At 42.6% G+C, this 21,946-nt stretch overlaps 1 protein-coding gene across 2 annotated transcripts in view; it reads right to left on the bottom strand.

The window, feature by feature from the left end:
• DLC1 (DLC1 Rho GTPase activating protein) overlaps positions 1-21,946 on the bottom strand; it is a 275,133-nt gene that overhangs the window by 136,931 nt on the left and 116,256 nt on the right. The window contains exon 1 of one of the 2 annotated variants that reach the window (XM_087724697.1): positions 19,495-19,825. The exons of the other annotated variant lie outside the window; for it this stretch is intronic. Within the exon in view, the coding sequence (XP_087580823.1) occupies positions 19,495-19,612 (118 nt within the window). The 5' untranslated portion in view covers positions 19,613-19,825. Of the gene's footprint in view, positions 1-19,494; positions 19,826-21,946 lie in introns of those variants that run through there. 2 annotated transcript variants of the gene reach the window in all.

The following is a 21,946-nucleotide window of genomic DNA, read 5'->3' as shown; positions in this document are numbered from 1 at the left end:
GTGAAGTTACAATATTATTACACTACAACTTTAATAAGAGACTTACAAGAAACCGCTGTTCCCATAGCCATGGGAACCTTATAAGCAAAACAAAACAGCCCTACGGAAACAAGGTAGAGTATAGTTTATTGTATTCTTTTGGGGATGATGGGCTCTATTTTGCTTTTTGTCTACAATAGAGCTGCTAAGTTAATTTTCACAAGTTTAACAATCAAGTCATTTGATCATAACTCAGTTATTAATCATGAGATAGAAAGAATCTAGATCCATGTTTTTCAACCTTGTCAACTTTAAGATGTGGGGACTTCAACCAGTGGTGTGTTGCCAATTTCTTTACTACTGGTTTGGGTGCACATGTGTGCACGTGCGACGCTTCAGCGCATACGCAGAAAAGCCCGGGCGGGTGGGCGGATCCTCCCACCACTGCCACTACTGGTTCGCCCGATCTGGGCCGAACTGGGAGCAACCCACCTCTGACTTCAACTCCCAGTATACCCCAAATAGAATTCTGGGAGCTGATGTCCATGAATCTTAACGTTGTCAAGGTTGAGAAACATTGATCTAGACCAGGGGTGTCAAACTTGAGGCCCGCAGGCCAGATATGGCCCTTGGGGTGCTTAGATCTGGCCCATGGGGCGCCCTGGAAACACTGCAGTGCCTCTGCCAGTGAAAGCAAAGCTCTCCTTCACTGGCAGAGGGTTGCAGCAGGCCATCACAACCAAAAACGGAGCTCGGGAACCAGTTTTTGCTGGCAGAGTGCTTCGGCCACCTCAGGCCCCCCTGACATGAGTGACATCGAGCTGGCCACACCCAATCTGCCCCCCCTCCCCAAGATCATACACAATCCTGATATGGCCCTCAATGAAATTGATCTAGACTATAATTTATGTGGAGATGCTTGGCCACTTTCTGCTTAATCTCACACACTTGCCAAGACCAAAAACAATGATTGCATCGTATGCAGTGGTGGGTTTCAAAAATTGTTCGAACCTACTCTGTGGGTGTGGCCTCCTTTGTGGGAGTGGCTTGCCACCCATGTGACTGTATATGAAAATGCCAACGACACTTGTCAGAACCACCTTAAATTACCTCACACACAGCACTGGCATGCATAAGAATATGATGTAAACTTGTTTTTTAAAAGGCATCTTTGGTTTGCGTTAAAACAACTTCAACACACGCAATGTTCTGATTGCACCACAAACGCAGTAGTCATCCTTACCTTTCACAGAGGCACTGAGTTTTATAAATATGAGCATGATAGTGTAGAATAATCATATCCAAGGACCAGTGGTGGGTTTCAAAAAAATTTGGAACCTCTTCTGTAGGTGTGGCCTGCTTTCCGGGTCCACTGGTGGAACCTCTTCTAACCGGTTCGGTAGATTTGACGAACCGGTTCTACCAAATAGGTGCGAACTGGTAGGAACCCACCTCTGATCGTATGGCATCACAGTCTTCAAATGTCTAAGCTACCTTTAGAAATTTTGGCTGAACTGCAAAGAATTTCTCATTTTCATACAATTCAAATTCACTACAAATATTTTAGAAAACATTCCCCACCATCCCGGGGGAAAGACTTACATTTCTGCAATCCTCAGTTCATAAAACCTATCTAGAAAAACTTGACCACGCAAGACTGAAATTTGAAGATCGGAGAATACAGAACAATTATTTAATTGCTAATTCTTCTAAATATTTTGCCAAAAAATTGCTCCAAGCTTTGCCCAGATTGGACGGAGAAGAAAACCTAAAAAAAAAAAAAAAATACTATGGAAATAAACTATTAATGAAAGCAAATTATCACAGCGTTGGCGCTATTCAAACTAAATGTGTAAAGAAAACAATGTGTTTTTCCATTTATTGCATCGCATATCAATCCTCCTAGATATATATAGGAAGTTACTATCATAGTAAGACTTATGCAACTGTTCTCACAATGTACTTTAAAAAAAACTCCATTGTTTTCCAGATCTGGAAGGCATCCATTAGAGGAATAATTTTTTCCCAGTATGTTTTTTTTTAAAAATCAGAAATATGTTCCTTGTTCATTTAATGGATTAATTCCCCTTTCTAAGTTCCTTATTCCTTGCTTCTTTATGACAGTTATGATCTTCAAAATATATACATATTGTACTACATTTTCGCAATCCAGTTAATAGATTAAGCTTGTTAAACTGTTTCAATTTTATTAAGCACTTATAAAATAGTTAGACTTCCAGAGCTTGTATAGTATAAACTGGGGGCAGGGGTGTCAAACTCGTGTTGTCATGGCGGCGTCATATGACATATTGGGACTTTGGATGAGAAGCGAAACATCTTCAAAGAAAAATCAGAAAGTCCAGTTGCTCTTGAAAAAGAAGCACTTTTGGGACAATCACGACCCAGATGACTCCATAGACAACCCTATAAGAAGTCACACTCCACCAAATGGAAAATCCTTGACAATGCAAAAGACTTTGTGGAACACACAGATTTTGTAGAGAACTAGCAATAACTGTATTGTGCCTGTACCTGAGAGACAGGCCTTATCAGCCAAAGAAAGCAAACATCCTTAATGGAGCTTGGTGGAGCTGATAGCTTTCTTGGAAATGTTTCTCACAATTTTTCATAAATGTCTTTTGCCCAGGAAGAAGTTTTAGGGAGACAAGCAGTGAAACAATGATTAGAATGCAACCTACTCATGTTCTTCTGATTCCTTTGCTTCCTGTTGTCAGAGGTGGGACTCTACTGATTCAGACCAGTTTGGGCGAACTGGCAGTTATGACGATCAGCTGAATTGAACTGGTTTGCTCCAACAATCAGGTGGGCTTGTGCTATAGTGACCTATATCCGTGATGGTAAACCTATGGCATGTATGCCCGTGACCCGACAAATGTGCGAACGACAGAAGCACGCCGACAAAAGCGCGGCGCTAAAACCGCAATGTCAAAAGCACGCCGACAACAGCGCGCCGACAAAAGCGCGGTGACAGAAGCGCGATTTAAGTTAAGGTAAGGTTTAGGGTTAGGTTTAGGGTTAGATTTAGGGTTAGGTTTAGGGTTAGGTTCAGGGTTAGGTTTAGGGTTAGGTTTAGGGTTAGGGTTACAGCGCGCTTTTGTTGGCGCGCTGTTGTCGGTGGGCTTCAGCGCTCATTCGTCGGCACGCTTTTGTCGGCGTGGTTTTGTCACTGCGGTTTAGTCAGGCGCGCTTTTGTCGTTCGCGCATTTGTGGGTGAACCATGCAAATGGTGCAGCCATTTCTGAGGGCAGGTAAGGCAGAACCCCGTCAGCTCCAGTGCGCATGTGCATGCTGGCCAGCAGATTTTGGCCATGATCTTTGCCTGTTTTTTGCCTCCCTGGAGGGCGAAAAACAGCCCAATGGACAACCTGGAAGTCCGTTCCCGAACTTCCGGTTTGTGTGTTGGGTTGTTTTTCGCCCTCCAGGGGCTTCAGGAGGCTTCTGAAGCCTAGAAAGTCTCTGGAGCCTGGGAAGGGGAAAAAAATGAACCTACTGGGCCCACCAGAAGTCAAGAAACATGTCCACCATGCCATTGCACGACCAAAGCCAGGGGAGTGCACAGGGTCACATGCACATGTACGGGGTGGTTGCACGCAGGGGTGGTTGCGCACATGTGGGGTGAGGAAACATAGAATTCTGGGTGTAGGCATGCATGCGCATGATGCCCCCTGCGCTCCCCCCGTTTTTGGCAAGCGATGACAAAAAAATTAGCGATCACTGACTTATATCTTCTCAACTGATTCATGCGGCAGAGTGGATCGCCGCACCTCAGCTGTTTCATTCCCCAGCAGTAACACGGAAGGTAAGTATTCTAAAACTGTGTGGAGCATGTGTCAGGCACAAAGCATGCAACCACCGAACCGGTTGTTAAACCGGCAGGATCCCACCACTGCCTGTTGTCTGGATAGCTTAGCATTGGATGCTTCGTCTTAGGCAGAATTAGCTAATTATTCTGCAGCTCCTTTTAACTGAATGTAGCGTTCTAGTAAAATTCTCCTTATCTCAGAACCAACCTTCTCACAGACTGCACATCCTGTAGCAGAGCTGAACCTGCTGATGATAACAGGAAAGTTCAGTTAGGCCTGGCTGGGTGCCAAACACTAATTTTATTCCCCACTCTCTTCCAATCACACTCATGTGCAAAAGGAGTTGGACGCAACCTCCGAAACAGAGAGACCGTGCTGCTTAGAAGTTAATCAAAACATCAATAAGTCACAAACATCTGGAAGCCATCACCCAACAAGTGACGTCAGGAAGCCATCAGATGTTTGCCGCCGTAGGAGTGTATTGTGGGATCTGTGGAATAAAGTTCTTTCGTAACTCGATATGCAAATTGTTTTCTCTTTCGGAAAGATTGAAAGAAATAGCAAAAGGTAAAGCTATACTGATTTAGGAGGAGTTAGATTGTTTCCAACGCCAAGTAAAATGTATTTCCAAACTTTTGTTTGCCAAAATAACTCATATGAAGGAAAAGAAGGTGAAATGGTTTACCAGTAACAAAAAAAAAAGAGAGAAGTTGAGTTTTTCTGCCTCCGATGATTCTTCTCTTTAATTTATTTGAAATATCTGCATTCTGTCTTGTAAAATGAGCCACGGTGACCCAGTGGTTAGAGTGCAGTACTGCAGGCTACTTCTGCTGACTGCCGGATGCCTGCAATTTTGACAGTTCAAATCTTACCAGGCTCAAGGTTGACTCAACCTTCTATCCTTCCAAGGTGGGTAAAATGTTGACAAGAAGCAACCCAGATTGGTGGAGGGAATACGCTGACTCTGTAAACCACTTAGAGAGGGGCTGTAAAGCACTGTGAAGTGGTATAGAAATCTAAGTGCTCTTGCTAATTTCATAGCTGCTTATTTTTAAAAATAAATAAATATATAAGTAGTCCTCAATGGTGGGTTCTGGATCCAGGTGCAACTGGTACGGTGCAATGGGGCCCAGCGTCTACCACATGAATGTGTGCACCGCGCGGATGCATCCTTATCTCCTGCAACGCTTTGTGATGCCTCCGTGATGTTCCAGCTGCTCGGCAGAGCATCGTGCAGGCATTGTACGCTCCATGCACGGAAGCGTTGAAGAGCTCAAATACCGGTAGGGAGCGCGGGTGGACCTTCCGGAGCACCGTACCGTATCGGTACCAGGTGCTCCCGGCAGGCACCGGTATGCCTGTACCGGGGCGTACCGGTCATAACCCACCACTGGTAGTCCTCGACTTATGACCACAACTGAGCACAAAATTTCTCTTATTAAGTGAGACATTGGTAAATGATTTTTTCTCCATTCACGACATTTCTTGCCACAGTTAAGTGAACCACCGGGGAAGTTAAGTTAATAACGTGGTGGTTAAGTGAATCTGGCTTACCCAATGACTTTGCTTGTCAGAAGGTTGCAAAAGGGAATCACATGACCCCGGAAATGGCAACCATCATAAATATGTATCAGTCGCTAAGCATCTGAATTTTGATCATGTGACCATGGGGATGTTGCAATGGAGATAGTAGGTGTGAAAAACGATCATAGTCACTTTTTTCAGTGCCGTTCTAACTTTGGACAGTCACTAAATAAACTGTTGTAAGTCAAGGACTACCTATATATAGGTTTTTTTGGACATAAAATTCAATGTTTTATTATTATAGTGTTATTACTTTTATTCTAGATTTATTTGTACATTAAGACAACATGCCGCAGTGCTCTCCTAAGGTCACAGAAATCCCTCTGTAGCTGTTTTCCTCAATCGGCCATAAGAGGGAGCCAGAACGACTGTTAGTTCTCTCTGTTCGTTAGATGCTGGGCTGATCTGATCTGAGTGTTTTGGAAGCTGGCTGTTAGAAAGTGCCGTGAGCTATTGTAAGTTTTGCAACTGCTAGGAAACTTTGAGTACCGGACTGTTTATATGATACTGGACTATGTTATTTGGATTATCCCTTAACTGAAAGACGTTGATGACTGACTGTCTTATCCGTGTATGACTTGGACTGTTCGATGGACTCTGATACCTCTATTTCCATGAAGGTAAAAGCCTATTTAAACTGCAGTGTCTCTGTATGCTGGTTTGTGTGTTCTCTAACACAACTCTCACAACTCTTCTCTGAATGCACTCGCTCTCCCAATGGGGAGCTTACCTAACACTAACCAAGGAGAGAAGCAATCTAGAACTATGGAGAAATTTCCTGGCACTGAGAACAATAAATGAATGGAATGGCTTGCATTCAGAAGTTGTGAGTGCTTTATCTCTGGAGGCTTTTAAAAAGAGACTGGATAGCCATTTTTTTGAAATAGAGTCTCCTGCTTGTGCAGGGGGTTAGAATTAGAAGACTTCCAAGATCCCTTACAATTCTGTTTTTCTATTATTTTGTTAAACTAGTATTAGCTTAGAATTATATTTTTCTATCCCTGTTCTGCTGTTGGAATTGTCTTAAACATGTAGCTGTTACTTATTCGGCTCCATTTTATGCCACTGTTAGGGTAAGCATAGTTTTTGGAGGGTTGGATGATAGAAGATAATAAATAAAAATATACGCCATTTCTTGCATTGTTTTCGAGATGGATTAGTTTTATCTGTATTGGCAATAATTGCTGTTCACATAGAAAGTATTTCTGTCTTCATCGTATATTTAATTCTTCATCATAGACTTAATGCCCCATGGGTATCTTCTCTCCAATCAGAAATGTTTCCTCTTTTAAGGTAACTGTGGACCAATTCAATTTTCACATAGACTTCTTGCTTTTCCTGCCTTTTTCTTAAGAGACAATTATCATTATAATTGAAAGTAACCTTTACTGTTGCCAGAATGTATTTCTGCTGAAATTTTTATTCCTGCTTCCATGCACTTGTATTAAGATTTAAGATTTAGTTTATTTGTATGCCGCCCTTCTCCGGGAGGGACTCAGGGCGGCGAACAACTCAAAAGGGGAAAAGGGGATACAAACACAATACACGTAATTAAAATACACAAGAGTCATACAGCCATACAAGTCGAGAGGGGAGGGGAACTCATCAACCCCAGGCCTGCCGGCACAGCCAGGTTTTGACGGCTTTCCAGAAGGCCTGGAGAGAGGTGAGGGTCCGAATCTCCACGGGGAGTTCATTCCAAAGGGCCGGAGCTGCTACAGAGAAGGCCCTCCCCTGGGTGGTAGCCAGATGGCATTGGCTGGTAGACGGAACCCGGAGGAGGCCGACCCTGTGCGATCTAATGATCTAATGGGTCTATGGGAGGTAATTGGCAGCAGGCGGTCTCTCAAGTACCCAGGTCCAATACCATGAAGGGCTTTATAAGTTACGACTAGCACTTTGAAGTGTATCCGGAGACCGATCGGTAGCCAGTTCAGCTCGCAGAGGATAGGTGTAACGTGGGTGTACCGAGGTGTACCCATAATCGCTCGCGCGGCTGCATTCTGGACGAGTTGTAGTCTCCAAATACTCTTCAAAGGCTGCCCCATGTAGAGCGCATTGCAGTAGTCCAGTCTTGAGGTCACGAGGGCGTGAGTGACTGTTGCGAGTGCCTCCCGCGACATTTAATTGAAATGTTTATTGCTTATTTAAATAACTTACAGTACATGGCTGTCTATTTCATATAAGGAGCCTTGGTGGCACAGTAGTTAGAATGCAGTATTGCAGGCTGACTCTGCCCACTGCCAGGAGTTCGATTCTGACTGGCTCAAGGTTGACTCAGCCTTCCATCCTTCCGAAATGAGGACTCAGATTGTTGGGATGCTGACTCTGTAAACTGCTTAGAGAGAGCTGAAAAGCACTGTGAAGTGATAAAGAAATCTAAGTGCTATTGCTTATATAACGATCCTAAGATCATTTTTAGAATTTCATTTTTGTCATAATTTTTGGAACACTGTTGAGAAAGAAAAAAAAAAGAAAATACGTCTTTTGAATACATAGTTTCAGAGCAGCGTTAGAACTTCTCTGAACTTGGTATGGAAGAACAGGAAGTACAAATGCCTCATTTTTCTTATCCCTCCTCTATCTTCAGCTCATCAAAGAAAGAATTTTTGGCATCCCCTATGGAAATGCAGAAGTTGTATACTATCCATGTAGCCAGAAGCCTGTGGCCGAACAGTGTTGAAAGAAAAGGATATCCAAAAGTATTTCAAAATATTGTGAAAGTTGAATACATTGATCTTCTTAGAATTCTCTTCTTGATCTAAGGAGCATTTCATACATTACACTGTGTGTGTGTGTGTGTGTGTGTGTGTGTGTATACACTAGACACACAAAATGCATACATGCAATGCCAAAATGGCACATTCCTTCCAAACATACATACATACATACATACATACATACATACATACATATATATAACGTTTTAACCATTAAGCCATATATATATGGCTTAATGGTTAAGACGTTTGCCTAAGATGTAATACAGCACAGGTTCGAATCCCAGTAAGGGTATGGCTAGCTGATGAGAGCTAAATAGCTTGAAATAGATCTATACTAGTCTCCCTTTATTTATTTATCAGCACAAATACAACATATATATGTTGTATTTGTGCTGATAAATAAATAAATATATATAACTTTTGCTGGCAGCAAACATGTGCCTGAAACTAGGAGGGAAGAATTGTTTTATTTAGGCTGGTAATATTTTTTACTAATTAGCTGTTTGTTTTTACATGATATTCTTGAGTCGTATATCGAATATGGCAGTATTTAAAAATTGGAAACAAATCAATCACGTTCCATTTACAAAGTGACATAATGTATGGCATTCTAAGGCAACAAAGCATACTTTGCCATTAAGTCACCCAAGGTTTTTTTTTAAAAATTATTTTTTTAAAATCAACATTGGAAGTGGTGTGGTGGGAAAAAAAAAGGGTCTGCAAAATTTATGTTTCTCCAATAAGTGAGCAGAGATATATTGTGGCCCACTAAGTGCTTGAAACATATACCCTGTTTTTACAATCCCAAACAGTTATCAAACCAGGACATTTATCATAGGGGGTATCATACTTGTCTGGTGTATTTGGTTTGGTAGGCCAGAAGCACCGCAGGTCAATATATTTAAAAGAAGGAACAAACCCTGCCATAAGGAGTAAAGGCAGAAAGCTTGAGGTTTTGCCATTCGTCACTGCCAGAATAAATGTTTTGAATGGGAGTGTGATTAATGTGCTGTGTATACTGTAGCTCACCAATATAATTAGCAGACCTGATTACAGGCAATGATGTATTTTTGCTCTCATGGCCCTCTGCAAAAAATAATAATAATTTTGGCAGCATACATTACGTGTATTGTTGTAGTAACCATCCACTTTCCCTCCTCTCCTTTGCAAACAGAAATTCAAAACACAAACCGAGCACTTCGTCCTTCCATCAATAAAAGCGACAGCATGATCGTATTTCTGTCTACCCCTAATCCAGGCATTTGTAGAGTTACATGCAAAATTAATTACACAGAGAAGCATTAGGCTATATACCCTGGAGGTAAAAAAAATATATCTTCCTCAATTATAAACCACGTTTCCATGGAGATAATCTATTGGGAGATGCATAATGGAAATGGTCTAAATAAGTATTTTAGGGCAGAGTGAGTGGGGACACCCAGGCTCATATAACATTTTCCCTCTCCTCTTTGATACCTCTTCCAAGTTACAGGCTGCTGAGAAACCAGAGAGGTTTACCGGAGATCTGAATCAAGGCTAAGTTGATGTCTGATGAAGTTGAAAATGTCAGGTTGCCTACAGTGGTGGGATTCAAAATGTTTTACTACTGGTTCTGTGGGCGTGGCTTTGTGGGTGTTGCAGGGGAAGGATACTGCAAAATCCCCATTCCCTCCCCACCCCACTAACCTGCTTTCCAGCTCTGTTCTCCTGTTCAGGGCAACGGCTGGGAGGCAGCAGGGGTGGGGCCAGCCTATTCGACAGTTCTCCGAACTACTCAAAATTTCCACTACCAGTTCTCCAGTGGCTAAATACCACCTCTGGTTGCCTATCCCTAATTTAGATGAATTTAAACAGGTTCAACATAGTGCAGGGAAGATCATGAATGGTTGAAGGAGAAGAAGAGGCGGAGGTGGAGTTAAGAGAGGACTCAGCTTAGAGTCATTACATGTATAAAAATGCTCCAGGTCCAGCCCACCTTTGAATTGTGTTAACTCTTATTTAGTGCCAATGTAATGCTAAATTCTTGTGTATAGGTAACGAGCAATAAATCTGCCCGTCCCCCAGCTCCCGTGGCTTGGCATATTCGGGATACCCCTTAGGTCAGTGCATGGAGCTCTGCCCGGCTGGAGAGGGGGGTTGTACGAGTGCCTGTTCTGCCCCAGCCTCACCAAGCACTTGCGCAGCTCTCCCAGGGCACCCCCACCGCTTGCCGCCGCCACACTCCGAGCATAACTTCCAAACTCCAAAAATCGGCTGCCGAGTCTTCCAGCATCGGCTGCTCTAGGAGTGCTCTCTATGGTGGGCCGGCTGCTGGAAGACTCTCTGTCCGGAAGACTCTCTATCCGGAAAACTCTCTACCTAGGGGGTATCCCGAATGTGTCAAGCCGTGGGAGCTGGGGGTGGGCAGAGCACCACGTGGCTTGGTGATACCCCCTAGGTTAGTGAATGGCGCTCTGCCCAGCTGGAGAGGGAATTTGCCGGGTGGCTGCTTGTGAGTGTGATTACCTCATGGCTGCTTCGCCCCTGAGGCTGTGCCCGGCTCTTCAGGAGCCCGCTCGCAAGGGAGCAGCCACCCAGCAACCCCAAAATAATAAGCCCTCCCTGATAATAAGCCCAAGGCCATATTTCGTGGGGCAAAAGAAAATAAGACCCTGTCATATTTTGGGGGCAACATGGTATAATATTCAAAGACTCTTATTTTGTTGTTCATATTTCCTTAGTTAAATCAAAATTCCATCCTTCATTCTTCATGAAAAATTTGCGGATTTCTGTGATGTTTTCAGAACAGAAAAGATTGCTTTTTGAAAACAATAACACAATATTATAGTATGCTGATGATTTAAATGTTTCAAAAATCTGAAACAACAACAACAACAACAACAACAACAACAACAATCTTCATTGTCCTGAATGCCACTGTTTGAAACAGTTGGGCTGAATATTCATTTTCAACATTCATGATAAAAGGAGTATACTACTGGTTGTAGGGTGGCAGGGCTGTTGGAAAGTTCACATATCAGCCTTCAGATGAGAAGAGCAAGGGTGTTGAAAAAGAAAACATTCCAAAAGCTGAAGATAAACAGCATTAGATTTGCACCACAACCTCTTCAGAGAAAAATGTGAAGGAGTATTGGAAAGCTTTGAAGAGTGACAATTTCAAGGGAAAGCATGAAGGCAAGGATACTGGTTGATTTTTATTTCAAGCTAGGTGGACGTTTTGGTGAAACTTCTGACTGCAGTCATTCTTAAATGTTTAAGGTAAAGGCTCCCCTCGCACATGTGTGCTCATCGTTCCTGACTCTAGGGGGCAGTGCTCATCTCTGTTTCAAAGCCGAAGAGCCAGCACTCTCCAAAGACATCTCCATGGTCATGTGGCCGGCATGACTAAACCCCGAAGGCGCACAGAACGCTGTTACTTTCCCACCAAAGACGGTTCTTGTTTTTCTACTTGCATTTTTATGTGCTTTTGAACTGCTAAGTTGGCAGAAGCTGGGACAAGTAACGGGAACTCACTCCGTGACATGGCACTAGGGATACGAACTGCCGACTCTTCTGGTCGACAAGCTCAGCATCTTAGCCACTGAGTCACCTTTATTACACTTTTAGTATGAGCTATAAGGAGTCTCTAATCTTAGCTCTTCCAATATCACTGAGGGCCTCCCATTTTGTTCTACTCTGTACTCCACCTTTTTGAGTTCTCCCCAGCCCTCTTTAAAATCCTTTTCCCGTTCTGCTTCCCCCATGGCTTGTTTTCCAACTTCCGGTTTGCGCGTTGAGCTGTTTTTCACCCTCCGAAAGCTTCAGGGTGAAAAATGGCAGAAAATCATGGCAGAAATCAGCAGAGCTGACAGGGCAATGCCTTGCGTGCCCTCAGAAATGCCATAGGTTCGACATCATGACCCTAGAGTCAGGAATGACTAGCACATATGTGCAAGGGGAACCTTTACCTATGAGTTGTAAGGATAGCTTTTTGTTGGAAAATGTTTTGCTTATCTCTTTTGAGATTTTTTTTAAAGGATTAGATTCAAGGAAAGACAACCTGTTTACTAACACTACGCATTCCAAAAACATTTGTACTGAAGCTTGATGGGGCTCTTCCCACAGGTACTCCTCAAATAAACACACAGATGTGTGAAGAGTAGGCACGCATCTCTCAACACATACCGGTTATACATACCAGCAACTACAAAGTGATATATATAATCCCATTTATATCCCCCAGCATTGAAAGATTAGCATGATTCTTTCACATTTTTGTTTTTGTAGCACAACAAATTCCAGTGAAACACTAAGGGAAGGATAAACATTATTGTGTAGAATACAGGTATGTCGACTCACAACAGTTCATTAGTGACTATTCAAAGTTACAATGTCACTGAAAAAAAGTGACTTATGGCCATTTTATCATGCTTACAACATGGGCCGTGGTCCCATGATCAAAATTCAGGGAGTTGGTAACTGGTTCATATTTACGACGGGTGTCATGACCTACAGTCATGTGATCCCCTTTTATAACTTTCTGACAAACAAACTCAAGAGATAAGCCAGATTCACTTAACAACTGTGTTACTAACTTAACAACCACAATGATTCACCGAACAACTGTGGCAAGAACGATTGTAAAATGGTGCAAAACACACTTAATTTGTTTAACAAATGTCACTTAGCAACATAAATTTTGGGATCCATTGTGATCATAAGTCAAGGACTACCTGTAATTCTGATTTCTTAAGATCAAAACAGTTTCTAATATTCATTCATTCATTCATATCAGAACTGGTACATGGAAGGAATACACAGATTACATTTTGCAGGATCTTCCCTCAACAAATATTCTCCACGTAGCTGTACAAACAAATAATTATTTCTGCAAAATCAGATTAAAAACAGAATGATGATTTAATCTCAGTTTGCTAGTGACTCTTTGGTTTTAGCTTTGTGTATGCAACTACTAAACTTTGAAAAAAAAACAGATTGGAAGAATATTGGTACTTTTGAACTTTGGTCTATAGGAAGAATTAAGAACTAAAAGGAGAAATTTCCTGACAGTTATAACAATTAATCAGTGGAAAAATTCCCTCCAGAAATGGTAAATGCTCCAACACTGGAAGTTTTTAAGATGTTGGATAAACACCATTTGTCTGAAGTCGTGTAGGGTTTCCTGCCTAAGCAGGGGGTTGGACTAGAAGACCTCCAAGGTGCCTTCCAACTATCCTATCCTATCCTATCCTATCCTATCCTATCCTATCCTATCCTATCCTATCCTATCCTATCCTATCCTATCCTGACTCCTGAGAATACTGAGGCCAGCCAAGGAAACAAAGAGATCACTGAACAAATGAACCCCAAATGAACCCCAAATTCTCAGTTGATGACCAAGCTGAAATTGTTATTTGCATGGACACATTATGCAAAAATCTAGGTTTCTGGAGGAAGGTCTAATGCTGGGTGAGAAAGGAAGAAAGAAAGGAAGGAAGGAAGGAAGGAAGGAAGGAAGGAAGGAAGGAAGGAAGGAAAGGGAGAAGAGGATTTTCAGCAACAAGGTGGATGGACCCAGTTACAGTAGTGATAAGTGCACCACCATTGGAAGATCAGGTTAGGAATAAATCATTATACAGAAAATATGTGGTACTAGGAGTAAAAACTAACTTGATGGCATATAATCAAAATCAGTCAATCAAAACTGCTAAGTACAATGCAAGTTTAAAAAACAATCATATAAATGTGGTATCTTTGGTAAGTAAGATGGGAAACAATCAGTTAATACATAATATTGCAAATAGTGGAACTATCTCACCCACCATAGAAGATGCTGAGAAATCATCAGAAAGCTAATTAATATTCCTAATAACTGTAACTGCTGGAGAGGACTCCTGCGAGTCCCTTGGACTGCAAGGCAATCAGTCAATCAGTCCTAGAGGAGATCAACCCTGACTGCTCTTTAGAAGGCCAGATCCTGAAGAGGAAACTCAAAGACTTTGGCCACCTAATAAGAAGGAAGGACTCACAGGAGAAGAGCCTAATGCTGGGAAAGCTGGAGGGCAAAAGAAGAAGGGGATGACAGAGAATGAGGTGGCTGGATGGAGTCACCGAAGCAGTAGGCGTGAGCTTAAATGGACTCCAGAGGATAGAAGAGGATGTGAAGGTCTGGAGGAACATTGTCCATGGGGTCATGATGAGTCAGACACAACTTCACAACTAACAACAACAACAACAACAAATAACTGTAAGAATTCAAATGTAAATTGTCAACAAGAGCTTTTGAAAAAAAAAACCAAATAATATTGTAGGTCCAGTAGGTTTATATACAGTAAATGTCGCAAAATCCATGGTGGGAGTTGAACTCTTACATTGGGCAAGCTTGAATCAAATTGCCATTTGACCATGCAACAAAATGAATGACTGTTTAGCCTATTATTTCTCAAGTCTGGAGTGAGGGCAAAAATTAGGTAATTCCACATATTTAAAAAGCATAAAAACAAACAATTAAAAGCCTGAGCTTCTTAGAAAAAGCGAGGCGTACAGTTTTCTTTCTTTTTTAATTTTCCTTTCCAGAATTTTCAGAGGGCAATGAAAGCCCTCACTCTTTTGAATAGATTTCAGGCAAAATTTAGATGCTAAATTGGGTGCAGCCACAGGTTGATGAATGATGGCTCTATCGCTAAATGAAAACCAGGCGTATTATTGTACCTGTCAACTTTAGCGTTTGCCGGACTCTGGAAAATCAAAAGCTCCCTGTTTTTTTTCTTCCAGTCCTCCAACATCTAATCTCTGAGGAGAGGAGGATTTTTTGAAAGAAGAAGAAGAAAAAAAGGGGGAAAAAACCCTGTAACTGATTGTAAATGTCTGCCATCAAGAATATAAACGTCCATCCTTATCAGTTGTACACCAAGAGGCCTAGGGAGGATGGCTCTGGTTTCATTCTAGGAATGTAGCAGGCTCTGTAACAAGCATCGTTGTCTCTAATAATTTCCAGCGTAAGTTGTTGGCTTTTTTTAAAAAAGAAGAAGAAGAAGGGAAAGAAGAAATATGTAGACATTGACACTTGTTTTGCTTTGAAAAAGTATGTCGTGGAAAGTTCAAAGGTACAGATTGCACATACCTTTTACATATCCATCTGCAAAGAAATGAGGAAAAGCAAGGAACAAAATTTGCCTACAGAAGAGGCAGTAAGAGTGTTTGCGGAGGTTGGGCAGATATTCCTGGAAGCTGCTGACATCAGTGGCCAATGAAACTGAGCTGTGAATAGCTTTTACTCAAGCACCTCCTGGACAGTTCTCCAACGAGATGGATACAGAACCAAAAAATTGACCTAATCGTTGTTTGCGAAATTGCTATTCTTTGGGGTCCATGTTTTATTCCATTAACTTGGTCATAAGAACGAATCTCAGTCGAGCATAGACAGAATGTTTACTACAAACGTTTATTCGTGACTTTGATTAGAGAAAGGGCAATGTCTACGTTTATTGGTGACTAGAAACCCATATTGAGAGAGTGTATTTTTGCAAATAAATAAATTTAATGATTGAATTGAATTGAATTTATTGCATTTATATGCCGCCCTTTTCCCCAAAGGGGACACAATTTAAAAGCACACAACAACCATACCATTCGAGGGGGGGGGCAAAAGCTCTTTAGCCCCAGGCCTGTCGGAACTGCCAGGTTTTAAGGGCTTTGCGGAAGGCCTGGAGGGTGGTGAGGGTTCGAATCTCCACGGGGAGCTCGTTCCAGAGGGTCAGAGCAGCCACAGAGAAGGCTCCCCTCCGGGTAGTCGCCAGTCGGCATTGGCCAGCGGATGGAATTCGGAGGAGGCCTAATCCATGGGATCTGATCGGTCTAGCGGAGGTAATTGGCAGTGATTTTGAGGTAGGACAGGATAGACTATAGAAAGAAGAGTGTTATGATGTAACTTTAGGGAGAGAGAGGTTAAAATACCATTGTACTTATAACTGTTATAAAGGATATGGGAAACTATTTCTTTATATCTTTCTCTTTTTATATTTTCTTCTGTGTTTTTTCTCTTACTGTCACTTAGCCTTTTCTGTTATTTTTTAATTTTCTCTGTACTATTTTAATTTGCATTAGATGTTATAATTGCTGTTAAAACTATATCTATATCTGTTGTGTCCGGGTGGTGGGCGGAGCCTCCTGCTCCGCCACTACTGGTTATGCGCATGTGCAGAAGCTTTGTGCGTGCATGCGAGTGTGTGCATGAGCAAACCGGTAGTAAACTGGTTAGCAACCCACCTCTGATCCAAATGCTGAATACTTTAAGAAAAGAACCCAAAGGAAAAATAGCGGAAAGTATACTTAGAAAAGAGTGATAGAATTTAGGTAAAAGAAATACAGGGAAGAAAGAGAGCTGTTTGCACAAGGACTCTGGAGAAAACCTGGCCGTTTTAAAGATTGGGGATATTACTTCAATGTTTACTGTACTGCAGGAACTGGGTATGTCTAGTCTAGTGAAAAGAAGGACTAGGGGAGACATGATAGCAGTGTTTCAATATTTCAGGGGCTTTCCACAAAGAAGAGGGGGTCTTCATATTTACTAAAGCACTAGAAGGCAGGACAAGATACCATGGATGAAAACTAATCAAGGAGAGAAGCAACTTGGAATTAAGGAGAAAGATCCTAACAGTGAGAACAATTGATTGGGGGAACAGTTGCCTTCAGAAGTTTGATTTGATTGATTTTTGATTTGATTTGATTTGTCTTGTATGCCGCCCACTCCCGAAGGACTCCGGCCGGCTCACAATAGACAAGTTGTGGTTGCTTCATCACTGGAGGCTTTTTAAAGAAGAGACTGGACAGCCATTTGTCTGAAATGGCATAGGGTCTCCTGCTCTAGCTGCGGGCTGGACAAGAGGTCCCTTCCAACTTGGTTATTCTATGTCCTACGATATGAAACATATTAGGGAAGCAAGCAGACGGAAATCCCAGCTGGCTGTTTGTCTGCCATGAAATCCCATGGCTTTATTGAGTTTATTGATATACTGCCAAACAAGTAAAAGCGTTTCAGACCAGCCTGTCTAGCTTTCAAAACCAGCAGGACAAATTGGATAACAACAAAAATCTAACTTACTTTCCACCCAGATCCCACAAGTCTCAGATTTTTAGTCTAGCGGTATGACAGATCTTCCTCTTCTCCGTCCCTCACTTCATCTTGATCAACAATAAACCAAGTGTGGGCAAGCTGCAGATGGATGGTATGAATTCTTAGCACCCACCCTCCATTGTGGCAAGGGATACCAGAATCTGCAATCCAAAAGATCATATAAGTAATCCGCTATTAGAGCAGGGGTGTCCAAACTTTTTGCAAGGAGGGCCAGCTTTGTGAAGTGAAAATGCGTGGGGCCGACCATTCAGCTTGACATTCTTTGAACCATGAACATTAATGTGTGGTGAAAGGTGAGGGTGAGTGACAGGCTGAGCCGGTGGGGAGAAGAGGTTGTGGGCCGCTTGAAACTTGAAAACGGGCCGCGGGCCAGACTTTGGACATGCCTGTATTAGATTGTACAAAATTTAGAGGATCTGTGAAAATGGAACTTCAACCTTTCCCGCTTCTAGATAGCAATTAAACCATATTAGTTTACTTTACTTTATTGTCATTGCACATGGTACAATGAATTTAAATTCTTAAAATGATATGATGGTTTATTTTATTTGTTTGAACACCCATCTCATCTGCATAATTCCTAGCTTACCAGAAGCAAAATCGATAGAGGAACAGCATACAAATTTAATAAACAAAATAAAAATAAATGAAAACAATCCAATTAAAAACAAGGTAACAAGATTTTTTGCCAAGATGAAAGGACAGTTGAAAGCTTGCTTCTTCATCACTGCTGCAAGAGGAAGGCCAAATTTACATAATTAAAATATGTATACATTTATATTCATTTCACTGTCATTGTTTCTGCCTGCCCTAACAGCGCAAGGATCTGCATTTGAAAGGATCGGGGGACTCCTTTGCTACAAATTCTTAAACCGTCAACCCTACTTCATAGAAGTATAAGTTGATTAGAGAAAGCAACATTTATGTTAGAAGAACAAGAGTGGGCTACATGGAACAAACTACAGAGCTAATTTCTCTAAGCAATAAGATCCGAAGTTTGGCAACAGTAAACAACGCCTCCCTGAAAACAAGATGGGTGGGAAAGAAAAGAAGGGAGGGGGCCAAAAAGAAAGGCATGGCGCGTACAATGCCTGTGCGACGCTCCACCGAGCAGCTGGAACGTCATGGAAGCTTGCAGAAGCGTCACTGGTAGCTACGATGCATGTGCGCACTGAATGCCCATGTGGGCAACGCTGGGCCCGTTCCGACCGTACTGGTTGAAACGGCATCCAGAACCCACCACTGGTATACATCTACTGTTCCTATAGAGGAAACTTTTTCCATTCATTTTAAATATAATATGGAAATGAGTTAGCAGCTTAAAATGATGCTGGAATATTTGGAATGAGGGAGGGAGGGAGGGAAGGAGGAAGGACTATTTAGTCATACTACTTACTGACTGAATACTTACAAACAATTTGTAGGAGAAAAATCGAGGCTATTTAGTTCAGGAAGAAACTAGCACAGGTATAAAAAGAGTTCTCCTTGTTGACTTGTCTCTGTTTGGTTGAAATTAAAGAGAGTTCACGTTTTCTTTACAATGTTCAACTTGCCGCCTTCTATCAGGAATATTTCTCAGATTTTCTGCATAAAAAAATCTTGAGACTATATCCAAATAGCATGTCATCTGCTAATGTTATTAGATCTGGGTTGCAAACTACCGGATGATCACTAGATAGGAGCAAGGAGATAAGGAAAACTTTTGACTTTCCTGGTCTTCTGGATTTCTGTCTCAAATCCCACCAACAATGTCAAGAGGTTGTCGACGCAATTTAATTTGCCTATTAAGTGTCTGCTGGCGTCATCGAGGACATGTGTTTGGGCTGCAAAGCAGCCTTGTCATTGGGGGAAACTAAGCCCCCAGTCTCAAAAATACTCTGCCCAGAGACCTTTAAATCACTATTGGCAACGGAGAACCATTCTTAAGGCAATCTAAGGAAGCAAGCAATTTCAATAAGGCACATGGGACTTTGTTTTCCTTGCAATGAAAAAAAAGATATGCTAGGACAAAATCCGAGGGCATAAGACGTGGAATTCTTTACTAATACTTTTTCTTATTTTCAAGACAGCCTTTTTTTAAAAAAACAAGCCCACAACTATTGAATCTTGCACAGATAAACCACAATCCCGAATGCTTGGACACAGGAGCGTCAAGGAGAAACAGCCCAGGACCATCTTCTCACTTCTGTCCAGTTGCATCTCTTACTATCACTCAGGGACACAAACTCCCTTGGTAAAAAGAAACCCCAGTTTCCAACCACTTCCTCACCTGCCAGACGTCGCTCTCTGGTGCTCTTCCAGATAGTATCCAAGGCTCTAGTAGTGGAGTTCTTGATATGATCGCTGAAGGATCTTCTCAAAGGGGGTCTTACTGCGTGGGGATCCATGATGCCAGACAGAGGGGGAAAAAAAATCTCACATCCACAATACTGAAACAGTCAGGCCTTGTCAGGAAGGTGCATTTGCCGGTGCTGTTGCTTCCTGGATAATTTCTGTGTGAGGTGTGGGTTCATGACAGGGGAGCTGTGGCTTGCCGTCAGCTGTGTTTTCTTTCAAGATCTGAGCATTGCGGCTCTTCTCGCTGCAGACTCAGGGAAGCAGAGGGACTGCAGGCAATCGGTTGGCAGGCTGCCAAACCTGGGGCTGCTGCCCGTCACATCTGGAAAGGCTTATCAACGAAGCTCCTCGTTTAGATCTGGAGCCTAAGCAGGGAGAATCTGGCCATTGAATTCAGGCTCGCTGGTTCCAGTCAAGTAAAACACTAGATTCTCTTCCATTCACACACAACCGTTTTCCCCAAAAAGCAACGTTCCTTTGCTGTACTGATATTGGATGATTGTTTTTTTTTAAAGGCGCTAAGCACAGAGCTACCCCAGCCCCCACTCCCAAATTGCAAAGCTGCCTTTTCCTGATATGGCATGTTTGTTTTGCTTCCCGTCATTTCTCTCTCCTTTCTCCCCCCCTCTTTCTCCCCCCCCTCACACATGCTATCAATGAACCCTCAAAAGAGCTGGGCTTCATTCTTCAGCGCCTTCTGTGAGAGAATGGAATGATTCGCAGTACTTCATGCATGCTTCATTTCTAAGATGCTGACGCATCACCAGGAATCTGGACAGCTGGTCTGTACAGCTTTAAGTTATGGATATCCAGGGTGATATCCCAACATATAGATATTCAATGCTTATTCAGACTATGGTACAAACCAGGAATCACCAACCTTTCGGACATCAGGGACCACTAAATTCATAATTTAAAATCCCATGAAGATGGATTGATTCTATTCAAAATAAATATGGGACTAAGAAACTCCAGATAGCTTTTGACTGAATGAGCAAGGAAGGATACAACTTGTTTAAAGTCAGCTTTACAAAAGTGGAGTTAAAGTACAAGTGAGGGATGATGCTAAAGTCTGTTAGTTTATTTTAGAATATGGTTGTTAAATGTTTATACCCTGTATTTGCTCTGGGAGGTTGTGGGGGGGGGGGGAGGTGGGCTGGGGAGAGGTGAGGTATATATTTGTAAAACCTTTTAAAAAAACTTTTAATTAAAAAATAATCCTGTGGACCATTAATATGATCTGCCTAATGACCAGCTGGGTGGGCTTGGCTAAGTGGTCATGTGACTGGGTGGGTGTGGCCAACTCGATGTTGCTCATGTCAAGGGTGCCTCGCTGCCCTCTACTCGCCCCTCCCCTGCCAGCCACTCCTCCCCTCCCCGCCCGGGCTCCTTAGGGCCCCAACAGGAAGCAGTCGTTGGAGCAAAGCAGCCACCATGAGAAAGAGTTGGCAAAAGAACTGGCTCAGTTCAGATTGCATCTGAGCAAGAAGAAGACTCAGCAGAAGGGCTATAAGCATAGGCTTTCCAAGCAGAGGAAAGACCTGCAGGACTGCAAGGCCAGGTGCTGGCACCTGGAGGCTCAGCGGGCTGAGATGGTAGCCAGTTCCAGGCTATGACGCAGTCACACTGGAACAAGGCCCACCGACTCTTCGCCACCAGTGACACTTCTTTCCAGCCTTCACCCAAAGCACCACACCAGGAGGCTGAAGCAGACCCCAAATCAGAATTTTTGCCCCCTTCCAACCCACACAAAAAGATCCTGAAGGGGGAGACTCTGCAGCAAAACAAGCGTTCATTGCATGTATCCGGTCCAAGGACCATAGTTTGTGGACCCCTGATTTAGTGCAATATAATGTAAATAATTTTTCTCATGGACCACCAGTGCTCCATGGACCACCATGGAGCCGAGTTGGCGCAGTGGTTAGAGTGCTGTACTGCAGCCACTTTAGCTGACTGTTAGCTGCAGTTCAACGGTTCAAATCTCACCGGCTCAGGGTTGATTCAGCCTTCCATCCTTCCGAGGTGGGTAAAATGAGGACCCAGATTGTTGGGGGCAATATGCTGGCTCTATAAACCGCTTAGAGAGGGCTGAAAGCCCTATGAAGCGGTATATAAGTCTAACTGCTATTGCTATTGCTATTTGGTGACTGCTGGTACAAACCATGGTACAGATTAGGTGAAATTTGGCTCAACAGCAATAATTGTGAAAAGGACCTTGGAATACTAGTGGACAATCACTTAAATATGAGCCAGTGGTGTGCTGCAGCTGCCAAAAAACCCAACACAATCCTAAGATCCATTAACAGAGGGATACACTCAATCTCACAAAAAGTGATACTGTCGCTTTATAATGCCTTTGTAAGACCACACTTGGAATATTACAC

This window comes from Thamnophis sirtalis, unplaced genomic scaffold (genome assembly GCF_051295495.1).
Source record: "Thamnophis sirtalis isolate CommonGarterSnake01/CBP01778 unplaced genomic scaffold, rThaSir2_p1.2 scaffold_10, whole genome shotgun sequence".
NCBI lineage: Eukaryota > Metazoa > Chordata > Lepidosauria > Squamata > Natricidae > Thamnophis > Thamnophis sirtalis.
This window is presented reverse-complemented; position numbering and strand designations above follow the sequence as displayed.